The 11502-nt window shown below is 32.2% G+C and overlaps 1 protein-coding gene across 1 annotated transcript; it reads left to right on the forward strand.

The window, feature by feature from the left end:
- Nucleotides 1-262: 262 nt before the first annotated feature.
- LOC126735411 (stromal cell-derived factor 2) lies at nucleotides 263-5816 on the forward strand. Its single transcript, XM_050439380.1, has 4 exons — nucleotides 263-490; nucleotides 4757-4982; nucleotides 5039-5175; nucleotides 5261-5816. The coding sequence occupies exons 1-4, from the start codon at nucleotides 418-420 to the stop codon at nucleotides 5479-5481; spliced, it is 657 nt and encodes a 218-aa protein (XP_050295337.1). The 5' UTR covers nucleotides 263-417; the 3' UTR covers nucleotides 5482-5816.
- Nucleotides 5817-11502: the final 5686 nt, after the last annotated feature.

An 11502-nucleotide genomic window follows, 5' to 3' on the forward strand; every position in this document is an offset into this window, starting at 1 on the left:
TTTTACTTTTGACTTGTACTCTTGTTTATTACGTTTATTTTGTCTTTTTTTATCTTTATTTCGTTTACTCTATCTTTATTATCGGATTTCTATCAAGATCAACTTAGGCATGGGGACGGAAAATTAAATCGTGCGTAATTTTCTACTAGACTCTTGTATCAATATTTATTTATTGAATTATAATATAGTTTAAGAAATCCGGTCCTGGCGGTTATACGTCATAGATTATCCACGTGGTTGTCAGATGTCACCTGGGTCTGACAGCACGGCATGCGCAAAGCACGTCAACATAAAAATAAACACGTCAACTTTAGAAAATTATAAATTTTTCATTGTAGTTTCAGAATTAGTTGAACATTTTTGTTAAAAACCGGATTAAGATAATCACAATTCCTCCAGTAAGTCTACGTTATCAACATGAAGGCGTGTTACTCTTTAAAAAACCTTTTTTCGGTGAATTTTCTGTTACCATTCTTGATAAGTATAGTAGGTAAGTTTGAACATTGATTTTCCAGTTTTATACCCAGAAAGGGACGGTTAAAATGATTACTCTGCACATACACTTGTAGCTTTAGTCTCTGCTATACACTTTATCCTCTGCTAGACCATTTACACTTATAATGTACATAAATATACATTTATAACAGGTGAAGTTTACTAACCCAAGCCTGCAAGCTTATGGTGGTTTGATATGTGCCACAACCACAAGTAATTGCTTCCAGAGGAATATTTTATGATTCAAAGCAAATTACTTTTTCAGAAAATCCAATGACAATTACATTTTACATTCTTATAAGAGCTGGTAGAAAATTATAGCACAGAATGGATTTGTTGATATCTGAAATATTTTCTGCTTTACCTCTTGTTGCTTTGCAGGCCTTGGCCGAGTCTATTAACTTTTCATTTATGTCTGGAGTTTTCCCAGAGTGCTTAAAAAGAGCAATGATTGTTCCTCTTTACAAGGGTGGCGATCGCGACTGTCCTTCTAACTTTAGACCTATAGATTTATTGCTTACTTTAGCCAAGATAAAGGAACGGTTCATTAAGGTGAGGATGGTTTCATTTTTAAATAGGTTTGGCCTATTGAGTCTTCAGCAGTTCGGCTTTCGTGAGTCTGTGAGCACAAATGATGCTATCTTTAGCTTTCAAGAGCACCTGTACAACCGACTAAATGTTGGTGAAGATGCAGCAGTGGTATTCTGTGACTTGTCCAAGGCATTTGACTGTGTGAGTTACAGAGTGCTGTTGATAAAACTGGAGCTCTATGGTTTCAGAGGAACTGCCCTTGAGTGGTTTCGTTCCATTATCAAATTGTGTCCAGGCTGTCAAATTTAATGGTGGTATCTCTAAGGAACTTAATATAAATGTGGGTGTTCCGCAAGGATCAGTACTTGGTCTTTTACTTTTTCTCATTTATGTGAATGATCTGCCACAACTGCAGGTAACTGGCAAATTTACATTGTTTGCCAATGATACCACCATCCTCTGGCATGACTCTGATGTTTCTCAAATGGAGGCCAATAGACGTGCAGATTTGTTAAAAATAAAAGACTGGTGTGATGCAAATTTTTTGACATTTAATATTTCCAAAACAAATATCCTTAATTTTAAATGTAATACAAATGATATATGTTTAAATAATGAAGCCATCACCATGCCACCGTTCAGTAAGTTTTTGGGTCTTTCCATAGACAAGTTCCTTAAATTTGAAGACCATATTGTGAATGTATGTAGAAAAGTCTCATCAGGCTGCTACGCCCTAAGGGTTATTGCCACCAGTCTTAATTTCTCCATTGCCAGATCTGCATACTTCGCGATTATCAAGTCGCACCTTCGATATGGAATTTGCTTTTGGGGTTCATGTTCAAATTCACTTTTTAGTTCAGTGTTTGTACTCCAGGAAAGGGCCATTAGATATCTATGTGGGGCCAAGCCTCGTGACTCATGTCGCCCACTTTTTGTAAGTCATAATATTTTAACCCTGTGTTGTATTTTTAGTTTGGAAACAGTTTGCTTAGTTTTTAGAAAATATAAATAAGAACTCCACTTAAAAAGCCACTATAATATGTGACAAAATTATTTGTTGAGGCTACCCATTCCTCATTTTGAGCTTGTCCGTAGCTCTATCATATATGGAGGTAGAAAGCTGTTTAATAAACTTCCACTAGAAATAAAACAACTTAAGACTGAAAAAAGCCTACGTACAAGGACGAAAATATTTCTTGCTAGTAAAGCATACTATAGTTTAGGTGAATTTTTTAATGATTAGCATTTAAGTATTTTTTAAAGTCTTATATAATTTTATTTAATTTTATTTTAAATTAATTTCTCGTTTTTATTCCTTTAATGTACAGTCTATTGGCTTTGTCTACAACTTCTATGTTTATATTGACAATAAAGCGTTTTTGAGTTTGAGTTTTGTGTTAAGGCAGGGTAGGTCATATTTTTCAGGAGAAATTGACATTGTGCAAAGAGTGTTCCAGGGCTCAATTCTGGAACTATTGCTCTTCTTTTTGCATGCTTATGATTGGGAACTGAAACACAAAAATAGTTTAGTGTGGTAATATGCCAATGATACTTCTGTGATACATCACTTTCGGTGAAGCTAAACCTTAAATCTCTTCCTACAACTGACCTTTTATAGTTCTTGAGAATAAACCTAGATTTATGTAAACTTGAGAAATTAATTTAAAATCAGCTACATGCAAAACTAAGTGCATATGCTGTTACAAGGGGATTGCAACATTGATTATCCATGGATTGCCTCCAAATTTATTGCTTTGGTTTGCTTTAATCTAACTTATTATAAATGGTATTGCCTTTTGGGGATCTTCAAAGGATGCAATGCTGATAGACTAAAATAATGTTGCACATATTCCTAGAACATGCAGAGAGGAAATGAACACCCACCACCGGCATTTGATATAGAGGGGTCCTAGGAGAGGAACATTAAAGTATGAAGTTTCTTGCAAGACTGTCAGTCTCGTCCAAACATATGCTTATAGATTATTATATATCAGAAATAAACAGATTTCAAATTCAATATTTTATGGCAATTTATTTAGTTGATTTTTTATCATAAAAGATACATACTTATGTAATTTTTTGCAGGTTAGATTGTGTTAAATTAGGGATTGCTTTGTCTAGGAATGTAAATTATCAATTTGTAGCCTAATGCACTCTTAGTCAACTCAATGATATATAATAAAATTATTTCAATACCAGGAATTTATAGCTACATCATATTTCAAGCACATGAATAGAACTTGCTTTTAATTATACTACCATAGCTACAAAAGCTATAATACTTATAATATTTCAGATAATTTACAATATTAGCTGTTAAATACAATAATCAAACTATAACGCATTACAATTTGAGCCTTTTAAACAAATTCTTGCACCTAGATTACATGCAGTCTGTATCTATACTATTGAGATATTCTGAAAATATTTACTGAAAAACACACAAAGTTTAAATACACTTTGAACCTGAACAGAAAATATTTATTTAATTCTAATAGCTTCATCATCATATAATATATTCCTGTACTATAATCAAACTATTTATCTACCACACAAAAATGTATATTTGTCTAAAAAGACTCTTGAAATAACATTTTTGGTAATGATCCTCAATTTAGTTGTGCAGGAGACAAAGAACTTTTTTAAGGGCCTCTCTCCTTTTATTAACCAGTATTTAAAACACAATCAACAAAGATTGACTTAAATGAGTTACATATTCTTTCAAATATTCAAATTCTTGTGCTGTGCTAATGAATCAAAAGCGCATCGTACGTACGATGTCTAGACTTTCCTTCAGAGAAATTTGCCGTTACTTTTAAAAAAGAAAAAAAATCTGACTATAATTAACATCTATATCTTGGAGTGTGCATGTCACGTACATAAAAATCTTTCCAACCACATGAGATCTGGAGAATTTTTATAAAACTCGAAATGCAGATAAATTATGGTCTGGAAATTACATCTCTCAAAATTTTTAATCATCTCCTATGTAGAATAAAGAGAGCTAAGACTTTTCCAACTTTTAAGAAAGCTCTTAGGACCATGTTAGCTGACTGTCCTTTTTACTTGTTGACAGAGTTCTTTATCTGTAGATTTATTGATTAAATTTAGTTAAGTTTGTTACCTTTCATATCTTGTAATTTTATACTATTTTTATTAGCATTGTAGTTTTTTATTGACAATTCCTATACATTGTTATGATGTCGATGGAAATTATTGATTGGAATGAAAAAAAAATGATTTTCTCATAATATGTAGATATTTGGAAGAGTTCAAATTCTATACTATTTTAATTAAAATTAAGTTTTTATTCTCAAATGTAGTACACATTTAAGCAAAATAATGGACTGAACACAAAATTAATATGGGGTAATAATTCCTTTTCAGACTCGGACCCCAACTATTTCTCATTAAATTTGGCTATAAAACTTATTTTTCCCATTTCTACATTTTACTTTAATAATTTTCCATAAAGTCTAAAAAAATATTAACAACCAAGGTTGGAAAAGTGTTTTTCCTACAAAAAAAAAGTTTATTGTGCAGTACTTAAGCCACATTTGCAATAAGACCTAAAAAAAATAAAAAAAGGTTTAATCGTCTTCATAAGTACCTTCTTCAGTCAATCATCAAGTTTCCTACAATTTCACACAAATGTCATGCAATTTCATTACCATTCTAAAAATCATTAATTATAATCCGCATAACCTGATTAAAAATTATAATGGTTTAGATGCTAGACAGCAATTTGTAACATGCGGCTCCGTAATAAAACTCATGAACACTGACTACAAAGTAAGACTACATTCCCATGATGTCAAATATGGTACGGGCAGCGGACAACAGTCGGTTACAGGAACAGAGCTACAGGAGGATATCAACAGTCATTGGCAGGTGAGAGGGCAAACTGGAAAAATGTGTTTGAGAGGAGATCCAATACCATGTGGCTCTGTAATAAGGTAATAATTAACATGTTTTGGCAGGGTATTATAATTTTAACACAAATACACACTAGGTTATTCCATGTTGAGACTAAGAAGAACTTACACTCCCACTTGTTCTCTAGTCCACTTAGTGGAAACCAAGAGATCAGTGCTTATGGTAATGATGGTGAGGGTGATTCAGGAGATCACTGGACTGTTGTTTGTTCAGGTATAGTTAAATAAATTTGTCCTAAAAACTTACTTCTTAACTCACTCCAATAACTAAACTTGGATTGTGAATTGTTTTTTTTCAGGTGATTCCTGGCATAGGGACGAAAGCGTGATGTTGCGTCACGTGGACACTCAAATGTACCTTGCAGTATCTGGACATTCATTCGGAAGGCCCATCAATGGACAGATGGAAGTGGTGGGACTCCGGAGTTCCTCTGGAGCCGTCCACTGGCAAAGCATGGAAGGGGTTTATCTTCATGCACCCGATGTAAAGCACACAGCGCATGTTCATACTGAACTTTAAGTTTATTTTTTTGTTTCAACAAAAACTTTTATGTGATCCTAGTGACTGGAGATAAAAAAGAAATATTCGGTCAAATGCACAACTGCTCTAAAAGTGTGTATAGTGTTGTGTCATATAAGTGTATGTATGTGTGAAAAATGGCTTATCTTATTTATTGGTTCTCTTATGCAAAGTTTTAGTTAATGGTTACAAAAACATTTATTTATTTATTATATTTTTTTCTTCATGTAGATAACTTTAACGGGAAATACCTCAGCAACTGAGTTCATGGAAATTTATAATATTAATTTATCTGTTTGAAGTTTTTAAGGCTGTAATAAATTGGTGGAACACTATATGTGGTATTGTTGATTTGTTTATTTATATAAATGAAGTTTGTATTTAAAAATGCTTATAAGGTTTTATCACATGATATCAATGACTACTCTAAAAACACTTGGGGGTAAAGAAATTGAAGAAATTTTCATCCATACAGTGGATAAACTAGCGAGGTGATATATTTCATAGAAAAGAACTTAAACAAAGTTCCGCACTAGAGATTTCTGAACGAAACTGCCTTAACTAACAATATTTTTAAATTAGAATCACGTTTTTAAGAAGATCCTTAGTTTTGCCCAAAAATTTCTGATAAAAAACAGTAAAAAGATTGCAAAAGATAGAGGGCGCCAAAGACACTAAAAGTTCATTACAAATTTTTATAGTAGCACAATGATTTTTGGAACTTACTTGACATATGTTTAATGTCTATATTTGATAAAGTGCAGATTAGTTACTTTTACTTTTTGTTAATAATCTATGACATTACATACTTACCTGTAAACGAATTTAAAGGTTTAGAAGGATGAATTTAAAAAGCCAATGATTAATAATGCATTAGAGATTTTTTATTTTCTTGCACATACAAATGATATATAGTGATTACTTCTTGTTTAGATATTTGAAAATCCTACGATTAAGGTGCCGGATTGCATAACGTCCTGAGTAATGTAAATGACGCTTAGAACGTTATGGAATCCGGCTTTTTAGTTCTTGGAGCAGTGGATTATTGAAAAATTTATAGAATAAATTCATCAATTGTGAATAATCATCGAATTTTCATTATTATTTAATAGTTTCTGAAAGGAAAGTGCGATACGTTTGTCAAAAAGTAATGAAACCAGATCAAAAGTCACTCATTATTCTTATATATTTATAAAATGATTGTAAATGTGTATATTAGTTTGACGTCGTAGACAAAATGTGAGTTCCAAAAAGTCTCTTATATGACGGCGAATTGAACGGTATTGGGTGGTTTTTGATGAAAAAAATAATTTGGTTCAGCGAAAAAAGGTCGTGTCATGACTTTTGATTTTCTTGGTCTTCTTCTCGTTTTGCTTTTTTTAATCGGTGGTTCTTCACATGTTTCTTTTTCCGTCCTAGAGACTGATGCACTTTCAGTTACTTCGACATCTTGGTCATTACTCCCATTAGTAATTGTAGGGGAGAGGGGGCACATTCGGCATAGGGGCAGCTTCGGCCATTGCTAATAACTTTCAAAATATTTCGAATTTCACGTTGGTTTTTACTAAATAAGTGGCAACATAGCTCATAGCTTTATTACATCATTGTTGTTGTTTGGCGGCACCACACAGCGTGCATAAAATTTTGGTGAAAAAAAGTGTATTTTTCTGACAAAAAGGTTTTAAGATTTTGTAAAAAAATATTTTTAGTTATTGTTCTTGCAATACAGTTTTGTAAAAATGTGTACATTTAAGCTTGATAGTCTTTAATTTTAGTATTCAAAGTAATATAACCTCAAAATACAACCACGTGTTGGCCGCACATTTTTATTGTCTTTGATACCCAAAGGGGCACATTCAACCACATGATTCTGTTTGGATTTCTTAAATAGCTAGTTTATAATATAAAAAAATTACATTGATTATTATTATATTAGCTTATTATTATATTAGCTAATTATTATTTTGTTATCCTTTAGATGGTAAGAAATTACATTAAGAAGACAGACAGAGCTGGTTTAAGCGAAGATAGGATACGGAAGGCTTTAAAAAATATTTTTTCGAAAAATATGTCACAAAGAGAGGCTGCAAGAGTCTTTAACCTAAAAAGGCAGACATTACAATCTCGTATGAAAAAGATTGCCGCAACCATGACACCGGAAGAATATTTGCAAAAGTTTGGAGATGATGGATATGAGAGTGAAAATAAAGAGAAAGGAATAGATATTTTGGTAGAGTTTTTTTCATATTTTACACTTTGGATGTGCTGGAGAAAATAATTTACAATTAGTTTTATTTAATTGTAGGTAAATATGCTACGAGAATGGTGTTCTCTAAAGCTCAAGAGGACATGTTGCAGGACTATATCAAGCAATGTTCGAATATGAACTATGGATTAACATATAGTCAACTAAGACTTTTAGTTTATGATTATGCAAAGGTATTACCAAATTGCAAATATCCATCTACTTGGGATGTAAACAAAAAAGCAGGAATTGGCTGGTTAAAAGGTTTTATGAAAAGACATCCTGCATTATCCCTACGTAAACCTGAAAGTACAAGTTTGGCAAGAGGTCTTGGGTTTAATAAAACTAATGTGCAAGAATTTTTTAACAATTATAAATATGTTTTGGAAAAATATAACTTTGGTCCTGATAAAATTTATAACTTAGACAAAACTGGAGTGACAACCGTTTTAAATCCTCCAAAAATTATTGCGCAAAAAGGGAAAAAGCAAATAGGCTGTGTCGCTTAGAGAGGGGAGAGCTGGTTACGTTTGTTGGCATAATAAGCGCTACAGGTAATAGTCTACCTCCTGTATATGTGTTTCCCAGGATAAGAAATATTGAAGAATATTTATCTGATGCACCACCCTTAAGCCTAGCACTTGGAAATAAGTCTGGATGGATGACTAAAGACTTATTTGTAAAAGCACTAGAACATATGGTTACACACACTAAGTGCAATAAAGAAAATAAAGTGCTATTACTGCTTGATAATCATGAGTCACATACAACCTTAGCTGCCATAATGTATGCACGAGAGCACGGTATAGTTATGCTTTCGTTCCCACCCCACACTTCCCATAGGCTACAACCGCTAGATGTCGCAGTTTACAGTCCATTTAAAACTAAATGTGCTGTGTCCATGAACAAATGGATGATAAGTAACCCTGGCAAAACTGTCACCGTCAAACATATCCCAAGGATTACCAAGCAACCATTTTTGCATGCTTTTTCTCCTCAAAACATAACCAGCGGATTTTCGAAACCAGGAATATGGCCTGTTAACTCCCAGTCTTTTACCGATGGGGATTTTGACGGTTCTAGACTTTATGAGAATGAAGGAAAAGCTCAAGAAAAAAATATTTTAGATTCAGAGATGGATAAAAATTTACCTTCAACATCAAAAGGGATATCAAACGCTAGTAATCGTTCTCCTCTCAAAGAAATTGCAGAATATGAAGCTACATCAGATGTGGTAAAGGTCCAAAAAATACAGCCAGAATTTGTTAGACCCCTTCCCAAAGTTATAAAGAGTCAAGAGAAAAAAGAAAAGTAAAAGCCAATCAAGGAAAATCAAGAATATATACCGAAACACCTGAAAAAGAAAGAGTAGAGGATATAGAAAATGAAAAAATGATAAAAGTACAAATAAAATCGGAGAAGCAACAAAATAAATTAAAAAGGATTAATCAGAATTCAAGTAGCACTGAACAGATCAAAAAAAGAAAAATTAATAATGTTAAAAAAAGGATTTTTTGAAGATACTTCTAGTGAGGAAGATGACGCCGAAAGTTTTGAATCTTTACAAGAAAACGATGAAATTAAAACTGATAATTTTATATTAGTAAAGTTTGCACTAAAAACCTCAATCATTTATTATGTTGGTTGTGTAATAAATAAGGCAGCTGATGAAGAATACAACGTCAAATTTTTAAGGCGAAGAGGAAATAGCAAAATATTTTATTATCCTCAAATCGACGATATCGCGTCTTGTAAACAGGGAAACATTTATGCAAAACTTTCAAAAATTTCAAAATCTCGTAGGGATCTAAGTGTAACTTTTTTTTATAACTTTGAAGGAATAACAGTTAAGTAAAAGAAATTTTTTTATATTAAAATGTTTAAATAAACCATATTAAAAAAATAGGGACCGTTTTTTTGGGTAAATTTATGTAAGGCTGAATGTACCCCTTTGCCTGGCCGATTGTACCCCGCAATGGGGCAGATTCAGCCCTTATAGAGATTTGTTTTGGATTTATAACAAAAAAAATATAAGTTAAATTAAACAATACTTCGATGCTAACATTAAGAAAAAGTGTAAATATTGTGACTACACTGAAAAATGGTAAAAAATGTGGACTTTTCAGAATTTTGTAAATCAAAAGGCCGAATGTGCCCTCCTCTCCCCTAGACAATTATATTCTAAACTTTTTTTGTCTTAGAAATTTTTCTTTAAATTGAGTAGTTTTCTTCAGCAATAGAAGTCGCAAAATCTTTGAGTAAACCAAAAATCATCCCCTCTTCTTGGATGACACACAATTTTTTGGTACATGCTCCGGGAACGTTAACTGAAATAGAACAGCGCCAGTAAATTATTACGTGCCATTCACATTGATATAATACGATTTTTGAAAAAAAAAATAAACGCGCTGTATCCCGATAACGACATATTGAAAAAAAAGTATACATCATTTTTGTAGGTTTTACAGAAAAGATCCTGAAATTAAAATTGTAGGCAATTAAAGGCTAAAACCCACGGTTTTCGCAAAAAATCAATTACACAAAATTTTTTAGTTTTCCAAAAAAGTATGGGGGAAGGGAACGCAACTTTTTGTTTTAGGGCTTTTTATCAGGAACACTAACTGTTGTCAAAGTATCAAGATTTCGCCGATTTTTGCCGAAATTGACACTTTTCAGATGACAGATTGACTGTACTATAAATTCTTTTGGGAAAAATCTTATTATTTATTAAAAATGTTCTCAAGAATAGTGGAAATTTGCTCAGAAAACCACAAAAAAAACTCACAAACAAAACTGCCTTGACTATCCAAATACTTAATAAAAAGAATCACTTTTTCTCCTTGACGCTATTGTCAAAAAATTATGAAAATATTTTAAATGGTTTCTTATAGTTATCGCAGGTCAATTTGAATACTTTCAATGCGAGTCTCTGTGAAAGCAAAAAGTTAGGAAAACTAATTTGGTACAAATGATATAATATAGGTAGGCGAAGAATTTTTGAGTGGTATTCATTTGGACACATTTTTTTCGATTTCATACAGGGTCAAAAAAAAGTACAAATTAAATATAGGCTTTAATGAATAAAGGAAACATTTCTATTATTAAGTACTGTTCCAAGATATTTGGTGCTCAAATTGCATTCCTTTTTGGGTACAAAACATATTTTTGCTTCAAATATTTTAAGTATAGTGGGTCAGGTTTTGGTTCTATTAGATAAACATTACCTATTTCAGTTTCTTGAATTGTATTTCAAATATATTACAAACGGTTAATTCAACATAATTTCAAACGAGAAGTTTAAAATTCCTTTTTATTAGTTTGATATCAGAGATGGTACAGTTTAGCTGGGAAATTTCAATGAGTTTTTATTTATGGGTCTGAAAAACGTTGTCCATTTAGCACTGCGCTGCTGTATTTAATGAGCGAAATCCGGAAAAAAATGTAATTGGAAAAGGGCTTAGCCTAGAGTACTTGATGGAGCGGCACAAGCAGAAGTATTAGGACATTTTGCTATAGATCTTACAATTTCTTGAAAAAATAAATTTATGGGCGAAAACATCCGATGATAGTATTGTTGGGCCTTTATTCATTAAAATGGTAACCTTAATAATGGCGAAGCATATATCCTCTTATAGTTGAAGAAATAGAAAATCAGTTTAATCCTAATGGAAATAGGTACCTAAACGAAGATCTAATAAATTTTCAATAAGATGGAGCACGTCCTCACTATGTTCTTCCTGTGAGAATATTTAAAAGATTCATTTTTAGATCAGTGG

This window comes from Anthonomus grandis, chromosome 4 (genome assembly GCF_022605725.1).
Source record: "Anthonomus grandis grandis chromosome 4, icAntGran1.3, whole genome shotgun sequence".
In the NCBI taxonomy this organism is placed as follows: Eukaryota; Metazoa; Arthropoda; class Insecta; order Coleoptera; family Curculionidae; genus Anthonomus; species Anthonomus grandis.